This window comes from Truncatella angustata (assembly GCF_020726525.1).
Source record: "Truncatella angustata strain MPI-SDFR-AT-0073 chromosome Unknown BKA67scaffold_12, whole genome shotgun sequence".
Lineage (NCBI taxonomy): Eukaryota > Fungi > Ascomycota > Sordariomycetes > Amphisphaeriales > Sporocadaceae > Truncatella > Truncatella angustata.
Genome location: NW_025763392.1, coordinates 138,961 through 161,991, shown reverse-complemented (window position 1 = coordinate 161,991; position 23,031 = coordinate 138,961). Strand labels below are relative to the sequence as shown.

At 49.3% G+C, this 23,031-nt stretch overlaps 8 protein-coding genes across 8 annotated transcripts; 2 read left to right on the top strand and 6 right to left on the bottom strand.

Moving 5' to 3' along the window:
- Positions 1 to 863: 863 nt before the first annotated feature.
- BKA67DRAFT_125772 (uncharacterized protein) lies at positions 864 to 2,766 on the bottom strand. Its single transcript, XM_046094971.1, has 2 exons — positions 1,049 to 2,766; positions 864 to 974 (listed from the first exon to the last, which is right to left on the bottom strand). The coding sequence occupies exon 1, from the start codon at positions 2,648 to 2,650 to the stop codon at positions 1,334 to 1,336; it is 1,317 nt and encodes a 438-aa protein (XP_045951477.1). The 5' UTR covers positions 2,651 to 2,766; the 3' UTR covers positions 864 to 974; positions 1,049 to 1,333.
- Positions 2,767 to 5,653: 2,887 nt separating this feature from the next.
- Positions 5,654 to 7,029, bottom strand: BKA67DRAFT_595916 (heterokaryon incompatibility protein-domain-containing protein; the record flags this gene model as incomplete). The annotated part of the gene is made up of 2 exons (XM_046105232.1): positions 5,654 to 5,657; positions 6,221 to 7,029. The coding sequence occupies 2 exons, from the start codon at positions 7,027 to 7,029 to the stop codon at positions 5,654 to 5,656; spliced, it is 813 nt and encodes a 270-aa protein (XP_045951476.1).
- A 566-nt stretch (positions 7,030 to 7,595) lies between these two features.
- On the bottom strand, positions 7,596 to 8,582 carry BKA67DRAFT_586570 (uncharacterized protein). Its single transcript, XM_046104265.1, has 4 exons — positions 8,395 to 8,582; positions 8,296 to 8,337; positions 8,184 to 8,242; positions 7,596 to 8,115 (listed from the first exon to the last, which is right to left on the bottom strand). Exons 1-4 carry the CDS (start codon positions 8,408 to 8,410, stop codon positions 7,987 to 7,989), a joined length of 246 nt encoding a protein of 81 aa, XP_045951475.1. The 5' UTR covers positions 8,411 to 8,582; the 3' UTR covers positions 7,596 to 7,986.
- A 663-nt stretch (positions 8,583 to 9,245) lies between these two features.
- BKA67DRAFT_541953 (uncharacterized protein) lies at positions 9,246 to 9,976 on the top strand (the record flags this gene model as incomplete). Its single annotated transcript, XM_046101021.1, has 4 exons — positions 9,246 to 9,349; positions 9,399 to 9,539; positions 9,627 to 9,739; positions 9,798 to 9,976. The coding sequence occupies 4 exons, from the start codon at positions 9,246 to 9,248 to the stop codon at positions 9,974 to 9,976; spliced, it is 537 nt and encodes a 178-aa protein (XP_045951474.1).
- A 1,579-nt stretch (positions 9,977 to 11,555) lies between these two features.
- On the bottom strand, positions 11,556 to 12,963 carry BKA67DRAFT_586560 (uncharacterized protein). Its single transcript, XM_046104264.1, has 3 exons — positions 12,569 to 12,963; positions 12,223 to 12,503; positions 11,556 to 12,174 (listed from the first exon to the last, which is right to left on the bottom strand). The coding sequence occupies exons 1-3, from the start codon at positions 12,770 to 12,772 to the stop codon at positions 11,829 to 11,831; spliced, it is 831 nt and encodes a 276-aa protein (XP_045951473.1). The 5' UTR covers positions 12,773 to 12,963; the 3' UTR covers positions 11,556 to 11,828.
- A 353-nt stretch (positions 12,964 to 13,316) lies between these two features.
- On the top strand, positions 13,317 to 14,876 carry BKA67DRAFT_586559 (uncharacterized protein). Its single transcript, XM_046104263.1, has one exon. The coding sequence runs from the start codon at positions 13,768 to 13,770 to the stop codon at positions 14,695 to 14,697; it is 930 nt and encodes a 309-aa protein (XP_045951472.1). The 5' UTR covers positions 13,317 to 13,767; the 3' UTR covers positions 14,698 to 14,876.
- Positions 14,877 to 15,704: 828 nt separating this feature from the next.
- Positions 15,705 to 17,465, bottom strand: BKA67DRAFT_586555 (uncharacterized protein). Its single transcript, XM_046104262.1, has 6 exons — positions 17,158 to 17,465; positions 16,888 to 17,101; positions 16,733 to 16,824; positions 16,288 to 16,673; positions 16,131 to 16,230; positions 15,705 to 16,069 (listed from the first exon to the last, which is right to left on the bottom strand). Exons 1-6 carry the CDS (start codon positions 17,383 to 17,385, stop codon positions 15,851 to 15,853), a joined length of 1,239 nt encoding a protein of 412 aa, XP_045951471.1. The 5' UTR covers positions 17,386 to 17,465; the 3' UTR covers positions 15,705 to 15,850.
- A 578-nt stretch (positions 17,466 to 18,043) lies between these two features.
- BKA67DRAFT_541949 (ABC-2 type transporter) lies at positions 18,044 to 22,651 on the bottom strand (the record flags this gene model as incomplete). Its single annotated transcript, XM_046101020.1, has 1 exon — positions 18,044 to 22,651. The coding sequence occupies one exon, from the start codon at positions 22,649 to 22,651 to the stop codon at positions 18,044 to 18,046; it is 4,608 nt and encodes a 1,535-aa protein (XP_045951470.1).
- Positions 22,652 to 23,031: the final 380 nt, after the last annotated feature.

Sequence of the window (23,031 nt, the reverse complement as noted above, 5' to 3'; positions counted from 1 at the left end):
TCCATCATTAATGAAAGACATTACACAGGTACACGAGAGAGAGCAAAAGGGACAAAACTACACAGGTGTAAGCATGCTTGACGTTGAGGTCTTTCATGCTTCCCCATTCTGCGGATCCTAGTGATGATCCCAACCGGGCAGACATTGAAATCTCCAGTTATACGGTCTGCAATTACCTTACTTGCAACCTCAAACCCGCTTTGTCGTAGGATGATCAGAGGGCACATGGGCCCGAATTGTTATGCCGAAAGGACAATGACGAATGCAAGGACTTGCTGCGATGGCCGACGTTCCAGCCAGTGGGGATGGACGGCATTGAATCGAACGGTAAACTTGGACAACGTGCCAGTCGCATCATGCGCATATAATTTCACATCCACAATAGTATCCCGGCTGTGACTGTCAACCATATTTGCACCACAATGAATTACTAAGTCTATATTGGTCAGAATATATGGGGCTGTGGACCACTCCACACACACTTATACTCTCGTGTTATATAGATCTCTATATTCCTATGGAAAAATAGATAGACGAGCAACCTAATCCATATCATGCTTACCTTATTCTTTTCACAATAGCATCCGTCATGCACGTTTCTTTAGGCGATGATGTAGACACCATGTATGCGCTAGAGATGCCTCGCTAAATATCTCGTAAATCTGCAGAAACGTGCGAGATTCTGTAGTTGGACCCGGCGGGTGTGACCATTGACAAGTGAAGACATTTTATCGCGATGATAACAGGGGCGCTCAAGGTTGTCTTAGCAGTAATCCTGGAGTTAGGTGACGCATTCAGGGGGTATTCGCGTGCAAATACTCACGGGAAATGGTAGTTCTCCGTAACTAATCGATTAACCAATATACCGGCGACGAACTCACATGGGCTTGGCGTCCATGTGGTTGCCCGTATAGTTGAGGCGGGGGATGTCAGATTCTGCAAACGACGCCGCAGGTGACTGGATGGATAGTGTGCTGAACGTTGGCGGAGCGGAGCTGGTCAGGAACTGGTAGTTACGTATAATACTATCGTGGACAGCACAGCTTACGTGGAACTCATTTAGACGCAAGCCGAACATATCGCTAATCGCTCCATTGGGCCAAGCGCGCCCTGTGATTAAAGGGCATTATCGTGTATGCTCATGGGCATAGGAATTTAGTACATGACGAATCGAGCGCTATACCTAAGCACTGTGATGTCTTCCTTCCATTTGACCCATCCGCGCGCGTGACGTGGTCAGCCCCCAAGCTGCGGGGTCAGGCACGTGCTGACGAAAGAATCAGTCGATGGCTTGTCGCTAGCTCTCCTTCTTCGTCAAAGAACTGTGATAACTCTAGCCGTCATCTTGGTTGTCAATATATTGGTCAAAGTCGACATCTTCTTCCTCTGGCTGCACCAATCCAGAGTTGGCAGCGTGGATCGTCGCCAAGGCCGTGCCGCCACTGAGAGGTAGCGCATCCGAACCCAGCATCCATCTTTGTATGTCGATGGAGGATGGCAACGGCACAGGGTCTGGTTCTTGTTGTCCCAGAAGAGAAGGAGTTACATATAGCCCGGACCTGACGCCAGCACCCGAACCTGCATCCTCAAGAGCTGACCGCTGCGCTTGAGCGTACGCGCGATATTGCTCCAGGATACTATCAAAGATATCGAGCACTACGTCGACTCCGTCCTGCACATAGTCGGCAAGGGGGAGACCTCGAAGCCCATGCTCAACAATGGCTCGTCGCTCGTCTGATTGGTAGTATTTGTGAAGATCCCATGTCACCTCTGTCGTGAGATCGGTGCGATAGGGCGAAGTAGGCCTGTCCACACCTGGAAACAGCACGTCCCACACCAAAAACCAACGAAGTTCATCACTTCCACGGGATTTCATGATGCTTGAAATCCGCTGCGCTTGTTCCAAGGTCACACCCTGAAAATTGAAAACGCGGCGTTGGCAGGTCCGCTCAGTAATGTGTGCATCTGAAGTGGCATGCGTCTGGAATGTGTCACCGCAGACTGGACAGTAGAATCTCGGTGCCTGATGCTCTCGTGTGAGGTGCTGGTTTTCGTCTTTTAGCTTCTTGCAGTGGAACCCCAGACACGCGATATGCATAGCAGGATTGTGCTTGTAGAAGTGGCAGGCAAAACCCTGCGACGAGAGAGCACCCCGGGTCCGTCGCTTCTTTATTGAGGGAGCACCAGACCCTGGCTCCACGCCAGAGTCAATGTCTCCGAATGACGGGTGGGCTCTTTTGCCTCCGATCTGAGCTGAGTTGGCGATAGTGGACCCTGCAAGATTGGTTGATGTTTTACTCGAGACCTGGTCGAAACCAGCTTGTAGCGGCTCTATCTTGGCCCGTAGGGAGTGTTCGCCTTCGCAGATTCTTTGAAACAAACCATGCATTGATTGCGCAATGTCTATAGCGAATTGTTTGTTTTCAATCCAAAACTTGTGGCGGCCATCCTCTTTTGACTCGGCATCTATCAGCAAGTCCTTGACTAGTCCCTGGAGCTGTTTTTGGAAACTATGGTGTTCCACTGGTAACACAAGCCGAGGATCGCTTGACGAACATTCCAATACTCGGCCAGTGCTCAGCAAGTGGGCACCGGTCGCACCGCGGCAGCCGAGATGGGGATGAGTATAGAGCTTTGAAAGACACGCCATTTTGGAGCTTGTACCCCTGTTCTGTACTCTCAAAGACCTAAAACGTCACTTTGGTTAGGCTGGTGAATGTCAAATTGGTGCGACAACGTACAGTGAATTGTATAGACATATAACTCTGTTACACTAGTCTTTCGTTTCTCCTTGGTGACAATAACTCTATTCGACTAAACGAATACCATTTGACTCGCACAGGAAAGTCCAAGCTAAGTGGGGCTGGATGAAGTCTAATTGGGATGTACTGTACTGTAATTATAACGAACTTACAAAGGATCCATAAATTGGAAAGGCACAGGTATGCAACCTCTGAGGCACGCCAATTGATGAAACAGATAAATCAATATGAAGAAATGTGTCAAAGGAATCAGTGGGATTGTTGGCCAGCGGGAAAAGATGAGTCCACACCCATCTCTGCTCATGTGCGGCTCCCAGCACAATTGTTCTGGGGCGCAAGAGTGCAGAGCGCAAGCCGCGAATGACCTCTATCTCGGCAGCGCAGGCGTTGCTACCACAAATACAAGCTGCAGATTGTCGAGTTGAGCAAAGTGGAAAAACACCCACCGCTCTGAGCTCGAACTGAGATAAAACTGGAATCAACCAATCACACCATCAGGGCTTACAGCTAATGAGAGTTGTCCTTGAACGGTAATCGTCTTTATAGCACAACTGCTCTGAGAACTACAGCTGTTAGCGATGCAGTGCATCACCAGCACAAATGTTCTCGAATGGTAAAATACATACAACACATCGTATAAAAATGTAGTTAGGAGCCATGGCAAACTAGTGGCTGTTGAGAAAAATAGATCTCATCAAGTCATCTTTCAAAGAATCACCAAATTGTATTTCAAAAAAATCACAATGTCATTACCGCGATCGCTCTCTTCTGTTGTCAGTGGACAGGGGATCAACGACCATACGTGCGTTCAACCATGCCGTGGCTGATAACTCATTGACCATATTTTAGGCAAGCTCGGCGAGATTCAAAATCTTTCAAGCCTAAAGTCATGGGCTGGTCGGATGGTGTTAGTGGGTTCGCTAGGAGACAAGTGGACAGCTCTTGCATAAATTCTGGGGATATGCTGAATGAAGAGGCACGCTTGAAAGCGAACAAAGCTATCAAAGACTTTGATCAAAAGTGGTTCAAGCACTAGCATCGAAAGAGCATCCTCTTGTGAGGGGCTCCAGTGTGGAAGCAAACTAGGAGATCCAAACGACAGTATGGTCATGCAGCTTCGCCATATATCGATGAATTTATTCATATGTACACAACATCAAATTAAATAAAATGGCTGTCTACAAGTTCAAATGTCCCGAAACCTTGGCTTCTTGATTTCAAGCCCTCCTTAAATGGTTCATAATGATTGCAGTTTCTAGGATACACAAAACAAGCAGAATGATCCCGAAAGTTCGGTACATGCAATGTCACGAGGCCCGAGGAGAGTAGTACAATTCACCAGACCTTTCTTTGTGATACAACTTCACGCAAGAGAACATAAGTAATAAATTGAAAGTAGATGCAAAATCCTGTAAAAAGGCAAACAATCAGTGACTTGAGAAGAAACTGCTTTCATACTTTGTAAATCTCATATTGAGAACAAGTGTACTCCATTGGGAAACTCGGATATGAAAACCATAATGGCAATAACGAAACGCAACACTCCACGAGTTTATTCGCGAAACCAAAATCTCCCAACTTGTTACATATTGTTCAAACAAATCATGCAGAGCAGAATCCCACATTAAATGCTGATTTGGTTCACAGCCCGAAATGACGTAACTATCAGAGAGAGCGCCTGTGGTACTTTCCACATAGTGTATATTATGGGGAATCCGCGGACTCGGCCGCAGCCTTAACATGTATGGGCAATCCGGCAATGCACAGAACGCTTCCTGTGACTGGATATCACCGCAGGAGCCCGAGACGAACGACTTTTCTTCATCGAATCTCTGGGGAAGCTAGACGAGCGTCGTGAAGTTGACAGTATGGTCCTTCTAGCATCTTCGCGGCGAGTACAGGCAGAATTGACGCGTCCAGGCTGTACAGCAGGACAAATTTGGTCATGACGAGCATTTGTTCGCAAATTGTCAAGAAGGACCACGTTTGAAGCATGTGATAGTTGTTGGTCAATAAGATCTGAGAGAATCATCGAGAACATCGTGTTGAGATCTTGTTCTTCATTCGCCAAATCCCATTCGAGCAGTTGTCTTTCGCTTAGGAACGTCCCAATGATCTCACGACCATTTTCTTGCCAGTATTTTTGCAGTGTACCGATGAGCCGCTCCAGGTCGTTGTCGTTATAGATTGAGACTGGAAGGCTATCGTTTGCAAAAATACAATTCCAGATTTGATACCATTGGCGTTCCTTGGACGCAGTTGTGGCTAGCAAAGTACATATCTGCTGAACCTGTTCGGCTGAGACACCCTCAACAAGAACAGTATCTTTTGCACTGCAGTTTCTGGATATTATATGCTCGTTGCGTTCAACCATATGCGTGAAGGTCATGAAGCACACCGGGCAATATGGCAGCTGTTTGTGTGAGGTCCAAATATGCTGGATGACGTCGCTGATGGTTGTGAGGTTCGCATTTTTAAGACAATCAGAGTGTCTAATTTTGTCCTTCTTGTAAAAAGGACAAGACAAGTTGCAACATGTGGTGTACATGGGCGATAGCCCAGTCATGTTACTATCGATGATTTTGGCGCCCCTGTGTAAGTGCGGGGGCCACTCCGGCATCACTTGCTCTTCAATTGCTTGGAAGTGGTGTCCGATGTTCCTTGGCGACCCCACGAGATTGTGGTCATTCATCACCCAGGCGTGGAAGCGTGCCATAGCAACTTCGAGAAGCTCAGCTCGAACTTGACAGAAGGGATGATCGGGAGAAAGCACAGTATTATCGGCGCCAGAATCCATATCAGACAACATGTCCATATCAGCTTGCCAAGCACCGATTTCGAGAGTCTCGCAGTCCAGGCTGGGATTTGCATCAGATAGAGTAAATGCCCCATTATCTGAAAGGCTATACAGCTGCCCTAAGCTGCCGTTAGAGAGATATTTTTCGGCATGGTCAACGACCTCACTCTCAAAATCACGCCTCATCCACGGGTTTTGCAGATAAAATTCATCAAGGCGAAGGTCGACGTCAGTCGCATTGTCCCAATCACTCTCAAGAAGCCCATCGTATCTCTTGGTAGACCACCTGGCCCAGCCAGAGAGACGTTCCGAGCAATTTGATCGATCTGATCCCGACCACTGTGATTGACTTTTAGTAGTCGTTCGGATTGAGTTTGAAGCCATCGCAGAAATGTTGGCATAAAATGCTGCTGTCTTCCTAGGGACGGCCCCCAGTGGTGCCGTCGTATGCGGCCGAATTCTGACGAAGACTCCATCATTATCTCTGACCCAAATGCCAATTTCTTGTCCTGGGAGTGCTGTAGAGACAGTCGTTAAAGGTATAATGATTTCTGAATCATAATGCAGTAGCGGGCATCTGTCAATGCGAACTCTACGGTTCGTGATGGACATATCATAGTCGCAAGTGAACGGTCTTGTTGTGACCCGGTAATCACGAAACCCTAGAAACTCGTTGACCGACTCTGCTAACAAACCTCGAGGCTCTGCATGGCCATCTGCTGTCCAGGCAAATATAGAAGTATCCGTGGTGTTTTTCAATATTTCCTCCTGTAGTCGAAAAAAAGCCCTGGGACCTTCGCCGTACAGTATTGGTATCCCAACATCGAAAATCCCAAGAAGACAATACGCCATATCTTCGGGCTTTGTGGTCTTTCTTCCTGCTGCCCAGGACATTCTTTGGGCGACCGCGATATCTTGAAGCTTTTCGTCGTTTGTAAGGACAAGTTCGGGTATACCGGTAACGGTCGACAAGGCGGTGCGGAATGGTATCGAGCATTTCTCTCCTATGACCTCCCATGAGTAGTCATAAAACAGTACCGTTTTGGGAGCAATGAGTTCTTGCAAGGTCCAGCCTCTGGAAAACCATCGGCTCGATGATAACGATTTTGCTTGTCGACCCTGTCCGCCAGCCTCAGTGACGGAAAGGTCACTCAGGTAAACAAAGCAAATCTCGGCGTTTTGATACCACTTGAACATGGAGTTGATAGCCTCTGACAGCTCCGCGCTGGAAGTTTTGTCGATACAGCAAGTATCAACCCAACACCAGTCGAGGGCTCGTTCTTTTGCCATGCGACATACTCCTTGAATTTTCTGATACCCCTTCTTGTTGCGCACTGATGCTTGTTCGTTCTCACTCAGATCCCGGAATTGGATCTCTCCATCATCCCACGTATGCGACAAGACAGCATAGCGCGGGGGTTCCGCCGGGAATTCTTCCAGCAACAAATTATGGACGTTGAGAAGCCTCATCATTTACAGCGCAAGAGGTTTGCTTGCATATGGTGCAGATTTATATCGTGTTCTATGTGCATTCACAGTTTCATTGTAGCAGAATAGCCTGCATTGTGTAGTGACAAGACACCAGATGCATCAACTGGCACAATTGTGCTGCAACCTACACGCCGATTGGTCGAGGCTGACCTTGGCCTTACGTGGCACAGGGAGCTATACAAGCCTTGCCGCTGAAAACCCCATTTTTCAGAATAGCCTTACTAGGTTGACACTAGGGTATTTGAAAGAAGTGAGCTTGGATAAAAATATGGAGATTACTAACCTGATCGGGCTAGTGTAATATCTTATTGCCAGCTGCGCGCTTTTCTTATTGCATCTGGTATCTTCGCCAAGCCCACTATCCTGCCGATATTTGGCACCTTATCGCTAAACGCCAGCTGTCAGCTGTACGGATCCGTGCGCTATCGCGACTGAGTGTTTCATTTTATTTTCAAAAGGGCGTGAATGTATATACAAGGGTTGGGGTTTTTCCAGCAGTAAGGCTTGTAAGCCTCCATAGTGGCAATACGTGCGGGACATTCCATCAACAAACTAAGAATAACTTACACCCATACACAAATAGTATGGATCCTGGCCGTTGTAATTTTCAGAAAACAAAATCACTAATCTACCGAAAAATGTCCTTTACTTGACTAAGCTCTCCAAAGCCGAGCGAAAACCGCACAAGACTAATTCGTAGTTGAGAATGAGGGAGTCCCAAAAGCGAAGACCCACCAACCTCAGTCCCATGGTATCTTCGCTTGTTTTATTTTGATATGCTTTCATGATGATGAATACACTTGGCTATGTGCGTCAAGCGTGGCTGAGGATTGAGCCGCCCGTCGAGACTTGGTGATATTGGGAATCACTGATAGTCTTGTTGATGCTGAACATTAAGATCCATATCCGTGGCGGCCCGCTGATTGCGCTATCATATTAAGTTTCAGCCTTTTTCTTAGAGTCGCTCTTGTGCTCCGGTGCTCCCTTTTTCGGCTCGTTCTTTGATCCTGGCTCGTTCTCATAGTCCCCGCCTTGCTTTTCATACTCTTTGGCAAGCTTGGACGCCTGCACTCCATGTTAACTTGAGTCCACATCATTATCTCCTGTAAAACTTCAGGCCCAACAGGTCCTACCTTCCATGCAGCCCATTGACCTTCACCACCGCCGGATTTGTTTGGCTCTTGCTTGATCTCTGATGTGATGTTAGTTATTTCGACCGCGCACAGAAGTCATGATAGTATGCACCCTCCTTGAGCTGCTCTCTGAGCTCAGGGTCGGTTGGCTTTCCTGGAGAACAAGCTGTCAGTGATCATTTCAAAGATTCCATGAATAGTCTGCTCTAACCTTTACTCGAGACCATCTTGTGATTGGGAGTTGTTGTGATTTGTGCGGTGAATATTCTGTTTTAGCTGGTAGTGTCGCATTGGCTGAGTGTGCGATGAACCGATACCATTGACAGACTTATATAGCTTGATATGGAGAAAGACGCAATGAAGGATAGCTCTAGTAAACATTGAATCTATGACGACTACGACATTCTCCAGATGGTGATCACTCAGGAACAAAGCACCTTAACACATTTAGCGTCGGGAGTAGCCGTTGCCTATTACATCATTATTCCAAAAACTGAGATTGGCCTTGTAGGTATCTACTGAGCATGAACACTATCTCACTTAGCTGACAGATTGAATTCGACTATGCACAATGGCGATATGAACGACGCATTATTCGATGTTTCTGTGGTCAAACGAAAAAAATGCATTTCTGGGATATGACTATCTGACTCTGTGGTTCGTTGACGCTAGTCTATGAAGGACTTGAATTGACCTCTCCTAGCTGATCTTACAGCCGTTTGTCTCATCGCCCAGCGGATTCTTGAGTAAAGGACTCGAAATGGTTTCGATCAGAAAAGACTGCCAATCGGGTTTCATATTGGCAGGATACCCCGAGAGCCCGGTCGCAATTGTTGCATCTAATTCCTGGCTCCAAAGACACTGTAAACGGATAAAAAGGGCGGTCGTAAGGCCTGTAGGGGATCATTTACGAGGCGTGCATAGTCGTGTCAGCAGGTACGCGACTTTCGGATAAGGGGGTTCGAATACGTCTCGAATTATGCAGAAGGGGCTAAGATTTAATCTAAAATTCTGTCCGTGTGGAGCGGCGAATCATCTTGGTCGATCGAGTCACACAAAAAAATGAAGAAGAAAAAATATATGTCTTACGCTCTGGCTCACGGTGATGATACAGAAGTCTTTTCTGAAGGGGACACGCAGAAGGAGATCTTCCACAGTCCTCCAGAGTCAGTTGGAGTATCCTGACGTGATCTTTTTAAACCGACCCAATCATAGTACAGGGCACAGCCCAGAAGCTACGGCAGAGAAAAAGAACCTGCGGCTTTACATGACTAAAGTTAATCCTACTTCTATGGCTGGTATTGTTGTAATCACTGCGTCTGTAAACAGAGCCGTAAGAGGAATTTCGGCTATACAGTGAGTTGATCATCCTGGATTGAATAATAGATACGACAATGTAGGCTTATACATGGATGATTTATCAAATATACTAGGAGTACATAGGACACCAACATCTGCCGGCCAATTGACCGTAACAACTGTCCATGTGACGTTGGCGTCCGACTACAATCGAGAATCGGGCAGGAACATCTGCGTTGCCGTAGCATTTAATTCTCGTACGTTTGAGTTCTTAAAAATCAAGTCTCTTGTGGCAGTTGACTAATTTATTCCCAGAATTATCATCATCAGTAGCTAGGGATAACGGAAACTTTCTGAGTCAAGAACTTTACAGGAAACGAAGTGGCGGGACGCAATTGGCAGATGGCTGCTATATTGGTGAGCTGATGGATACATATATGAACAAGGATTTCGGTGATAACCGCAAGGACGCTGTTGCTGTTTTGAAAATATAAACTAATCCCACTGAAATGATCACTTGTACGGATTATTGATATCGTATGTTTCACGTATGTGCGAAACGGTGACAGCTAGATTGTATCTGACTGATGATGGAGCCATGTAGCAGCGAAGAAGAAATTCTAATATATATGAGGATAAGCTTATGTTTGTAGTACCCAGCGATGAAGTTGGCTGGTTAGCAGTGAGCTGTAGGACACTTCTCAGGCATCATGTTGTGACAAGATTATCTGTTCACCGCAGTTCCCTGTTCGCGCCAGCAAACACCTAGGGTTAGTGCAAATCAATGAAGCGACGGGGGTGACTGCGAATGAGCGTGCGAACCCCATTACCCCGTGAACTTAACCATCACGGAGTTTGGCATTGTGGAGAAGAATGCCCGCATGCGCCTGTGTTGATCTACCGTCTTGGCTACAACCTAGACTAGCTTCTAGGCAACTAACTAGATCAATAAAGCGATGTTCGGTGACTCCTCGCCTTGGCTGACGGCAGTCTTCGAGACGCCCCAATGGGATGCATGTTGAAATCCGCTCCGGTTGCGCTAGGGTCTGAGACTTGCAGTTGGGAGGATGAGCTGAGACAAACGAATGGCTTCTCAGACTATTAGAAATTCGCATCCTCTAATGAAATGACGTCGGCCAGTAACGTGGGATCGTAGGGCGGCGCTAAGCCCCACGATGTTCGTCCAAGATGGGTGGCAGGGTGGGTTCCAGGGAGCCCCCGTGCTGTGCGTGTCTGTAGTCTGCCACTAAAATCGAATATGCAACGCTCATTCGACAGAGGGCAGCCGACGGTGCGGGGTAAGGTTGACAGTGATTCGCCCACAAGGTGTCGCGGAACCTTGTTGTACGAAGTATGTATGCTGCGCAATGCAAGAAGGGACCAGAGGGAACTGGGGTATGTTAGCGACTGTATTTTCTCAGCGACGATCCGGCGAAGAGTGGGTTGGGACATGTTGTGCAGTGCATGGAGGGAACATGCGACCGTGCCCGGAGGAGACGCTTATATAAAGAACAGACTTCGCCTTCACCTGTTCCAGAGACCAGTTTCTACACAGCTATCAACCATACACAGCGAGTATAAAATTACCCAACACGGAAAACCCGAAAACGCATAACAACCTATCTCATCGAGCCACTACCTACCAAAACCCTTCTTAACAATGGCTCCATACTCAAAGTACTGCTGCAAATGCGGCTCCATGCTGGTTATCAGCAACAAGTGCACCGGCTGCCAGCATCAAGAATGTCCTACTTGCCTGTAGTAGTCATGAAGTAGGTTCAATATCATTGGACTGGCCACACTGTGTTTTGAGCTAATGAACAAAGTTTAGCATTGCTTGGATACCTCTGTCGTTCTTCATTATATACGGCATGGATGATACCCTTTCTCGGTTATGGAGTTAGCACGCAATATGGGTCACTGGGAACTTTTGGAGCGGGAAAGCGAGTTTGTCACGCATTGGCTTGCTGAATGACACTTTCTAGGCATGGTGCAATGGAGTATGGGAGTTCGATCGCCGCTTGTCCAAGGACTGATCTTTGAGGACGGTTCTAAAAGAAATTTATAAATTTGCTTTCGAAAATGCATCCCACCATTGTCTTTCGGTGTGACATGATCCAGATTGAGCCAGTGTATGAGTCGATGAGTAAACTATCATATTTGATGATTCTCGTAGCCACTGTACAAGTTGAGCTTGAAAGCAGATGCCACCCTGATACTATGGCAACATCACGTGGCATGGTTACGGATTTGATGCCAAAGCTTCTTGAGCTACTCCCCTTGCAAACTCACCCAAGACTAGTGGGATTGTGCCTGCCACGAAAAGTTACACACGCCTATCTCGATTTAGATCTTCTCCAGCAGGTGAACATGACCATATGAGACATCCCATGAAGTTCGTCTGCCATGGGTCACCTCGAGCCACGCGGGATGAGTTTTCACTATGCGCTGAGCATAATCTAGAACGGTATCTGGTACTAGGGCTTCGCGGCCACTCTCCACAAGTCGAGCGACGAACGGAATGACATGACCATCAAGCACTGTTGGTCCAACTATATCGCCAAAAAGCCACTCTCTGCCGTCCGACTCGAACTTACACTCCTTGATAATGTTTTCAAAGAACACACGAGCTTGATCTTCGGCCCGATCAATGTTCTCATGGTATAAGGCCTTCAGCATATGGCCTCGGTCGCTATGACGAATGTTAGGGGCGCATAATAAGCCAGGTACAAATACATACACTTCTTTCTTGTATTCCAATGCCCTGCGATACTCGTCGCTGATGCCTGTCCTCGCTAGTAAGTTGTCACACGCAGGGTCGACGTTGTCCTCTTGGGGGTCTTCTGGGCGAGGGGCTGAAAGGGACAGTCCCTCGATGGAGTGTAGCTGACCCAACAAAACTTCAATCACTTCTCGATGCGCTTTAGGCAATAGTTTCGGATATAACTCGCAGAACCAGTACGAGATCGCCTGACTGTTAGTGAGAGCTTCAGGTCGCCCCTGAACGCTCATGGAAGGAACCTTTGCTGGAGTATCAGCAATAGGCACGATGGTTGATGTCGACGCAAGGCCGCTCGAAGACTTGCCTGGCCTTTTGGATTCAGCATCAAGTAAGCTTCAGAAAGATTCTCGCCACGATGGAGGTTTACAAGCCGGTATTCCACCGAGAGGGGCAAGGTCTCCTCCTTGGTAAATGGGCCAAGCGCCGCCGTGAATTTCGCCATAATTGAGTATAGAGAGAACGGAAATATGTACATGGTACAATGCGAGGCCCGGGATTGTTCGTCCATCTTCAGGTTGTGCGTTTGACTAATAGGCGAGATGCATACAACAGATGTAATCGGAGTTGAGAATAAATGACGCCTACCACTTTGCCATTCGCCATGGTCGACAGCGTTTTGTTGCTGCCTGCATGCGGACCCCCACTATTCTGCTCGATGCGGCTGGCACAGCACCAGATCATGGCCTACACTAACCTTAGGGCCTAATGCAATTCTATACCGACGTACGTGAGCTGGTCTCCATTTATAGGAAGTATATTGCCGCGCATCTTAGTCTGCTATTTAAATTGGCATTTAGAATTATAATGATCGCTTCCGTTGCATGGTGCCGGATAATACACAGCAGCTTGGGTGATACTGGGTTAAAGCTTCTGGCTGATGGAAATAGTCTACCCTGACCCAAAGTAAGGTGCTGAGGAAATGGTCCATGACAGCCCTCGCCTTTTCAATTCATGCAATGAAACCGCTGCACTCATCGACGGTTTGGAGGTACTAATAATTGCGGACGCATTGGCCCATAATATTCTTTGTACACTATTAAGTAAATATACGCAGCAACTTGAAAATAAGGCAATATCCATTTCGCGTCATTGATCCGATCGGAGATTTCACAAAACGCCGCCGAGCGGTCGAGTCAGCGCGAGCACCGAGCCGAATGATGCATCGAGACAACCCACACAGTCCTTTCCAGCGCGCGGGTGCTGAGTGATTCGACTAGTCTAACCTAGGCTGAATGAACCAGAGTCTGCAGCAGCGCCTAAGTTACATATAAGTTCGTTTCTTATGCCCCGCTTGGGAGCCGCGCGAGGGCTTTCGTCACACTTTCCGCAAACTCCGCCTGGCAGGAGCGCGCGCGCAATGGCCGGCTTGTCTTTTTCGAGGGTTAAGTCAAATATAAAAGGATTCGTGCGACCCAAGACCAGAAGAAAAACAATACCTGTCCCAGCTACATCTGTCACCCTCTTCTCCTCTACTGTAGAGCTCTGAACAGAACGTCCACCATCATGCAGATCGCCGAAGTAACTTCATGGTCCGAAGGACCCCGCTACACCACCGCTGCCAAGCCGCCGGCTGCGACCCCCGACGAGATCCGACTTCGCGTGCTTGCCGCCGGCGCCCATCAAGTCGTGCGATCTCGCGCGTCGGGCAAGCACTACTCCGCCAAAACCCTTCCTCATTACCCCGGAATCGATGGCGTGGGCCGCGATGAATCGACAGGCACGCTTTATTACTTCATGTACTTTGGCGACAGGTTCGGCAGCTTCGCCGAGTACGTCAATGTGCCAAAAGACGCCACTCTGATCCAGCTGCCTGACGGTACGGATCCAGTTGCCTTTGCGGCGAGTGTCAATCCAGCCATGTCGAGCTGGATGGCAATCACACAGCGCACGAATGATCTCCCCAAAGATTGGACCGCGCTCGTCATCGGTGCCACGAGTGCCAGTGGGCGATTGGCTGTCTATGCCGCGAAGGCGCTGGGTGCGGCCAAGGTCATTGGTGCTGCCAGAGGTGAGGAGACCTTGAAGGCCGTCGAGGGATTGGACGGGCACGTCATACTGAAGGACAACGTGAGGGAGACGGATTTCTCAAGCTTGGAGCCAGACGTTATCCTAGATTATGTCTACGGCGACGTCACACACCACTTGCTTACTAGTCTAAAGACGAAGAGACCAGTGCAATATGTGCAGATAGGCACCCTTTCGAAACAACCGGAGATATCCCTCGCAGGCCCCCTGCTGCGCTCGACCAACTTGACGATTAGAGGCGCAGGCCCCGGAAGCTGGAGGCTCTCTGCACTGGAGGTGGAGTTGAAGACACTGGTGCCTACAATGGCCAAGTGGCCCGCTCTCAGTGCTGCAGCAGTGCCTCTAAAGGATATTGAGACAGCCTGGACAGACAGCTCAATCAAGGGCAGAGTTGTTTTTGTGCCCTAGCCGTAAAAAATGATACCAAGGCACCGAAACGGGCAGCTAAGCTGAAGGAATCGGCGTCCCAACATCAAAGTCTTGTTGATTCAACCCAAATCATGCGAAGTAACTAATTATTCAATGTATCACAATGTTTTATCAAATTGCTTCAAAGCCCTTATTATATTCACGCTTTCATCGCCGTACAGACAAAATCTTGTCAAGTATGCTCAAACTTTCATGATTCTTATTTGCAAACTTAACCGTTGCAACATGCCCAAAACTACTCTATTCGATGTTACACTGTGTCTGCATGTCGCCATCTCACGGCCGCAAACATGCTCTGCAGTGAATATATGCCACTCGTAAAAGACAGGAAGTGATGATATTCCAAAGAAGGCCTTTATTGAAGAGTTTGCGATCGTAAACTACATAAAACTACACAAGCTAGAATCTAAGTAATCTTCATGATTGTTTGCTTATATTTGACGGAGCGACAGTGTTGCGACTCATCTCGCATCATGCTCCTATTCACTGCATCTGCTTCGCATCTTTTGGACTGGGCAGTACTTCTATCTGGCCAGAAGCCGAGAATGCCATGTTTCTACCTCACCCACAAATATTATCCGACACTCATTGACCATGTGCTTCGAACAAGTAGATCAAGACTGGTGCATACTTGGCAGCCACTATTTCGGCCGCCGCCGCTTAAAGGAGATCATTACCTGCCAATTAATGGTCCGCGGATCAGAATATAGAAAAACTTCGCCAAGCGACTGTCTTCATGGCATTCAAAGGCTTGAAACACCTCGCAGATACCCTCTTCAACAGTGCGTCGAGTGCTACATCAAGAAGCGGCGCCAGGAAGCGCCTCGCGAGTTTAACTATAATGGCGGATACAACTTCCATAGTTCGGACTCGAAGAGAAAAGCCAAGCGTAAACGCAAGAAGAAACGCCGAACTGCTTATAACTTCTCCGACTCTGACTCCGAGAAATGTGCTCGGAGAGATCCCGCCACACGTCTCAGTGGCTATAGCTTCAGTGACCCCGACTCAGAGAAAGGATGCGAGAAATGATACAAGATAATTCAGCGTAATTGATCAATTATCTATCCTAGCCATGTAGCCGGCATGATGTCTGCGTGGGTCCCTACTTGAGAACGCTGTCAACCGACTTAATTCACGCCGATCGCGAGCCCGTATCTCCAGTGTTTCCCAGCAGACTGCTCTCTTCATCTACAACCGCGGGCTTGGCTTCCACTGCCGGTTTCTTCTGCTTTTGCAAACTAACCCAGATGGCGGCTCCGATGATGAGAACAGCACCAACAAAACTCCAGCCAGCTGGCGTGGTGCCCCAAACGATCTTCTCCAAGATCAGGGCAAATACTAACTGGGTATACTGGAACGTGTAAGCAGATGCCCGTCGATAGTTTTTGGGCGAACGCATCGAGGAGACTTACAATCAAGTTAGTAGCGCGCCCAGCCTTTTCCCGCTGCAGTCCCTCGGTCAGAAGGAATTGCAGCAGGAAGCCAGCGATGCCGATGGCGGTAAGCATGCCCCTAAAGCAACATTAGTCGAACCGTCCCCCAAAACAAAACTTCTATCGTAATGCTGACCATTGTGCGGCACTCTGGGGAACCTTGAACTCCAGGTCCGGGTGCACCAGAATGATGAGGAAGGAGCCGATCGTTGCCACCAGTGCGAAGTAGTTAACGCTGACTAGGGAGTGTGCACGCTTCCCAATGACTCGGATGGTGGAATATGCGGTAGCGGCGCCCAAGGAGCCGACCACTCCGATGACAACTGCGAGAGACCGCTGAGCTGGCGTCACGGGAACGTCGGGGACCAGACCTGCAGGAGCGTCCGCAGCGGCTGATATCTGAAGATGCCCTGCGTTGGCCTCATCATCGGGGGCCGGGAAAATGAACGTAGGGCGCGCGATGAAGAGGACGCCGACGAAGGCGATAACACCAGCAAGTGCCTCTTGCGGTGTGAAGGGTTCCTCGGATAGGTCAGCCAGGCAGGAACTTGTGCCGTTCGTGTGACGACCATGCAACTTACTTTGAGAGCGACAAAGCAGATGAACGCTGTAAGAGTCGGGACGATGAAGCTGATGACCGTGGAATCGGATATGTTCAGAAACGAGAGCGAGTCTGTGGGCGTGGTCTCAGCATCGCACTGATGACCAATGGCCGTGTCCTCCACTCAGCACTTACAGTAAGAGCAGAAGAGCCCGAGAAACCCCGCGAAGCCTCGCAGCACCAATAACCCCCTGATCTTTCGATCGCCGAACGGCATGTCAGGGACTTTCTTGATCCACATGTACAAGAAACCAAGAATAGCAGTAGCCAACATGCGGACGAAGATGATTTGTAGAGCATGGAACTTGGTCTCGAAACCTGTTTCAAGCAGTCGAGTAGTCATTGTCATCTAGTTTGGTCAGTTTTGTGCCTTGAACCCGAAGAAGCTGCGGCGCTGGGACATACCAACGAGCCAAAAACCTGAGCCATGAACACGAGGAAGAGACCTATATTTCTCTCGTAGAAGCTTCTTGCTTTCTCCCATGTTGTTTGTGGCTCACTAATCCCATCGTGCTCGGAGGCAGTATTGTCGCCAGGCGGCACGGCGTCGTTGCTTGTCGCAACAGAACTGGGATTGTTGTATGCATGTCCTCGGCCTGAGCCGGTTGATTGATTGCCTGTGCCGTAAGACATATCAAAAATAAAATATGTGCAGGCAAATATCAAGACTCCCCTATATTACATCGAACTTGGAGACGACACCAAATCTTATTGCACCACGAAAAGTCGCATTACACCAATTTTTTAGCACTCTTTTTGGGGAGCGGGGCCGGCGTCGGCTATCAAGGTTAGCGCGCTCACCGGTAAGAAGAACCCATCAGGCGCGTTTGCCGATCCGCAGAAGAGGGGTCAGGTGCTGAGAAAGGCTCCCACAACCTGCAGGCAAGGCTGTTAATTCCGGCCTCTACTCCGTATATAACGAAAGGACCCACTACTAATATCTCAAGGACTATATTATATGGTTCCGCACTTTCTGTTGAACATCTTGTACTTGAATGTGAACCTGTGCATCCCTGCCACGATGGTCCCAAATCTGGAAAACGAATCATTGACGAAAGTGAATTGTTATGCCTATGAGAAAGGATCTATTCTTAAGCTATTACTTCAGCTAGGTACTTTGTACTTGTACAGCGTCTAGGTTTGTTCCCCTAACTTCTAAATGCATATCGATGAAACGGAAAGACATGACATGCGACACTCGCTACATCAGCGAGGACAGGGTATTCCCAGAAAATCGTGGGGTTCAGAACGCGCGATTAAAGGATATGAGAATGAGTTGGGATGAAGTGCTCTATGAGTGAGCAGTGGACGAGCCAGCAGAAACGGCGGCAGTCTTCTCTGACGCTGACGTCGTGGGTGCGGCCGTGATCTGTTTTGACTTTTTGGGGTTCTCCGTCTTGGCCTTCTTGGGCACACGGGCAAGCCAGTACATGCCGAGAGCACCGAAGATGTTGAAGATGATGTAGGCCCACATGATACCGAAATTGCGCCACCTGTCGTCGTACGAGGATTGAATACTGGTCAGGAACACGTTGGTGTCGGCCACCTTGCAGAAACTGCAAGAGTCCGTGGCGTTCGGGTCCTGGAGGTATCCACCTGCCGCTGCAATGTAGTCGGCCATGTAGTCACCACAGGATGTACCCGACGGAGGCTGGAAGCTGACATATTCATTCGCGGCGCATATGACTTCAGTGTTTGCGACAGCGGTAGATAACATGGCCGAGATCAGATATGAAAATGGACTGAGCCGGTACATGAAAATCCAGAAACGGGGGAAGGTGTCGGGGCTGGCGAGGACACCACAGAAGATCAAGCAAAGCATGAAGAGCAAGTTGGCGATGTTGCCACCAGCCTCAGCGGTCTCAAATGCGGCGATGATCATGTCAGTGAATGTAGATGTGAAAAGAAGGAAAACCCAAAGAAGGAGGAACATTAGAGCACCGCGTTCGTGCTCTTGTCCGGCGGCGATGGCGTTGTTGTTCAATCCGACAGGATAGTACCAGCACACAAACATCAGAACAGCCATGAGAGTATTCCAAGGCAGTTCGACGATGATCTGCGAAAGCATGAAAACCTTCCACCCGTAAACCTTGGACGGTCGCTCGCGAACCTCGTACAGAGATCTCTGGACGACAAAGTGAGGCATGGTCTGTTGAACAAGTTGGCCGAAGACAGTCAGCAAGTTGAAGATGGCAAACATTTGGTTCTGGAGGCCTTGGATAGAGTTTGGTGCATCAAAGAAGACGAAACCAATGAAGAGGGCAACGAGGATGCAGAGGGCGGCCTTGGAGTAAATATACGAGGGTGTTCGCCAATATTGCTGGAAGACACGATGCGTGACCTCGCCAAGCTGCGAAAAGAAGCTTGCTGCGAACTCGCGGTAGGAACCCTGATCCTCAGTCGGGGGCGGGCCCTCAGGAGCGTCATCCTTGAGCCGTTGGAGTTCAGCCTGAACCTCTGCATAGTTGGAGCTGTCACGCCATGTTTGGAACCAGTCGACGTCAGTGTGGCTACCAGGAGCGGCACCAATGGCATCCAACATCCATTCGGCTGGGTTGGCATCGGCAGGACAAGGCGGGGCACCGTGACGCTCGAAGTAGTGAATCATCTGTTTTGAGCTCTCACCGATATCACCGAAGTAGACAGTTCTGCCACCCTTGGCAAGAAACAAGAGACGGTCAAAACGTTGAAAGAGCATGGCAGAAGGTTGGTGGATGGTGCAGAGAATGGCCTGACCAGCCTTGGTCAGCTTTTCAAGCAAATCCAGAATGGCCCAAGAAGTTTGAGAGTCGAGACCGGAAGTAGGTTCATCGACGAAGAGCAACAATGGAGGCTTAGCTGCAAGTTCAACACCAATGGTAAGACGCTTGCGCTGTTCGACGTTAAGACCTTCACCGAGGACACCGACGACGGCATCGGCATACTCTTGCATATCCAACAACTTGATGACTTCGTCGACATAAGCAAGCTTTTCAGCTCTGGGAGTATCGGCAGGCTGACGCAGCAGGGCGGAGAAGTTCAGAGCTTCGCGTACTGTCGTCGTGGCCAAGTGGAGATCCTGCTGCTGAACATAACCTGTCTTGCGCTGGAATGAGTTATCACGAAGACGCCCGTCTACAAGCATCTCACCAGTGATGACACCCATGGTGATACGGCTGGCGAGAGCATCGAGCAAGGTTGTCTTTCCGGCACCTGACACGCCCATCAAGGCCGTAAGTGTACCAGGCTTGACCCAACCATCGACGTTATCCAGAATACGGCGATGCTCAGACTTGATCTTGATGTCATAGCAAACATTGTTCCAGTGGAAGACGCTTGTTGAGGCTTGCAGAGCGCCAGTTTCTTTTCCGTCACTGCCGGCAGTAGCCCTTTCATTGGTAGCAGTGGGACCGACACGCATCATGCCTTCTTCATCGTCGCCCTTTCTTTCCTTGAACTGTGCAGGCTTGTAGCCACGGCGGAAAACCAAGACCTCGCCCTTCGACTTCTTCTCGGACACGAGCTCAGCTGAGACCATGTATGTGAAAAGGAAGAAGAGGATGAAGCAGATGGTGATGCCCCAGTTGCGCCATCGGTTCTCATTGTAGTACTGGAATGCGCTGTTGATGTAGGCATCACCGTCGACATAGTTGCTACCAGCAACAGCGGCGACAGCACTACAGACGTGCTGCAGATCGCTAAGATTCTCATATCCAGGTATAGCTGCGTTAGGGATATAGTCGGTGCAGATGAACTGTCGCCCATGGAATTCGTTGGCCATCAGCGATTCGAAAGCGTAAGCCAATGGATCAAGATAATTCATCCATCGACACCAGGGCAGCATATAACTGATTGGAATGACGAAACCAGTGAAGATGACCAGAGCGAGAATCAGGATGGCAGCGGGTACCATGGCCTGTGACAGCGTTCGCGATGCAGAGGCAATAGTACGGAAGATCATACTCATAGCCAAAACAACAGTAAACGAGATCAGCAAGAAGAAAAAGAAAGGTCCAACCTCGCGTCTCAGATTGGTCATGAAGTAGAGCGTCAGGTTATAGACGATCGTGTTCATGATCTTGTAGGGCAAATCAGTCAGCATGGACGCCACGGCTTCCGCAGACGGATGATACATGGCATATCGACTTTGCTTCTCGACGATTGGTCGTTGAGCGTACAGAGTGAGAATTTCTAGAGCGGATGCGAAGGCGTTCGTAAGACAGGCGAAGAAGAGCAAAGCTCCTCGTTGGAAGAAGCTGCCAGTAGTAGGTTGAAGGTTGTAGAAGACGCTACCAATGATGAGGGCCATGACAAAGTTTCCGATCAAGGACCCAACAGTCAAGCTGGGATCGCCGCTGAGTCTGCGGAATCCACGCCACAGGCACAGCTTAACTTGCTGCACGTAGGAGAGTGTGTAGGGCGACTTGAGTCTCTGTGCTTTAGCTTGAGCTGCGCGCTTGCTGGCGCGGAAGGTATCTGCGTCTGGGCCATTGAGTGGGTGCTCCTGCTTGTACTCCTCAATTTCAGCTTGTAGTTTGCGATACTCTGCGCTGTCCCTCCACGCTTCAGCAAACTCGTCCGGGGTTCGAGGGGCTCTGCCTTCAAAGCCGGATCGAACATGTCGCTCGAGGGGACTGGTCATCGAGGTCAAGAAATCTGGAGTGGTCTGGCGATCGGGGCAGTCGAATCCTAGGTTGATGAAATATTGACGGGCCTCATCGGCACGGCCAAAGAAGATCTGACGACCCTCGTATAGGACCAGCGCCTTATCAAAGAGGTCGTATGCGCTTTGGGGTGCTTGGTAGATAGAGACGCAGGCAGTTGCACCGAAGAGCTCAGTCTGCAAGCGCAAAGTCTTGCAGAACTCTACGGCATTGGCACTGTCGAGACCTCGGGTACTGTTGTCCCAACATTGGAGCGGCGCACGACTAAGAGCCGCCTCCGAGATGGTGACACGCTTGCGCTCTCCTCCGGAGACACCACGGACGTACTCGTTACCGACACGGGTATTGATTGTGTGGGAAATACCGAACATGGCCATGATGACATCTCTAAGATGGTTGGAGTAGGTTTGCTTGTCGACTCCTTCGGGCAGCTCGCGCGGGGCACGAGCCTGTGCTGCGAAAGTCAAGGTGTCGCCGACAGTCAACATGGGGAAATGCACATCTACCTCTGCAGTGTAGATAGCCTCACCCCTGTGATGGGTGTGCATCTCCTTGGCGGTGACACCTTGGTAGTTGAAGTACGATTTGTCGTCAATGAAGATACCGTTAGTTTCGCCAGCGATTGTCTTCAAGAAGGTAGAACATCCTGATCCAGGAGGACCCAGCACAACCAACATCTCGCCCTTGCGCACCAAACCGTCGAAGTTGCGCAGGATATCGATCTTCCGCGGCTTGCTCAGGCCAAAAGCCTTGCGCACCAGACCAGCAGCATCCAGCCAAACGTTGCCAACATCCTTCTGATAATCTGTGGCGTTGCCGAAACCGTGCACGTTGACGTTCTGGTAACAAATACCAGCTGAACGGAATCCAGCAGTATCCATGTCCACAATAGCCTTTGCCCAAGCGCGTGAACTGAAATTCTCTGAAGCTGGGTTCAGGGGCGAGTTCTCGTCGGCGTGAAAGGGGTTGCCGCCATGAGCGCCGGCATTTGATTGTGTTGTGTAGCGGCGAGCCAGCGAGTGTACGATGGACTCGCGTCTCGACCTCTCGACCTCAGATTCGTCCCCTGCTTGTGTTGTATCCGAGTCGGGGGTGCCATGTTTGTCCACGCCGGTCTTTGACCTATGCGATGTAGTCTTGGCCAGTGAATGCGCATCGCCCACGTCCTCGTGCACTGGCGAGGTGAGTGGCGGAATGCCAGTGGCCTGGGCGGTCCGGTCGTAATTCATGAAGCCGGTGCCTCCCACGATGGACATGGTGCGGGCGGCTTGTGTTGGGTGTTGTTGTTGTTGTTGATGTCGGTAGTAAATTATTTACTATAGTCGATTGGTTGATCTGCTTGCCTTTTTTTTCTTGATGCGTGTAAGTGGTGAGAGCACGAGCGCTTGTTTCTAGAAAGCCCCACTCAAGGTGTTTTGTGTCGTGATGGAATCTAGTGTCATTAAAGGTTGTAGGATGCAGTTGCCGACGGTAGTCTAGAGAATGATTCTACCGTGTAAGAGAAATCCAACAAAGGACTCTTGACCTCTAGAAATGCGCAGTAGAGGGGCAACGAAACGAAAGGGAAGGGTTGAGAGCGTCCCAAATAGGGTCAAAGGGCGCCAACGATGGGGGCGCGCCCGTTTTATTGAAAATA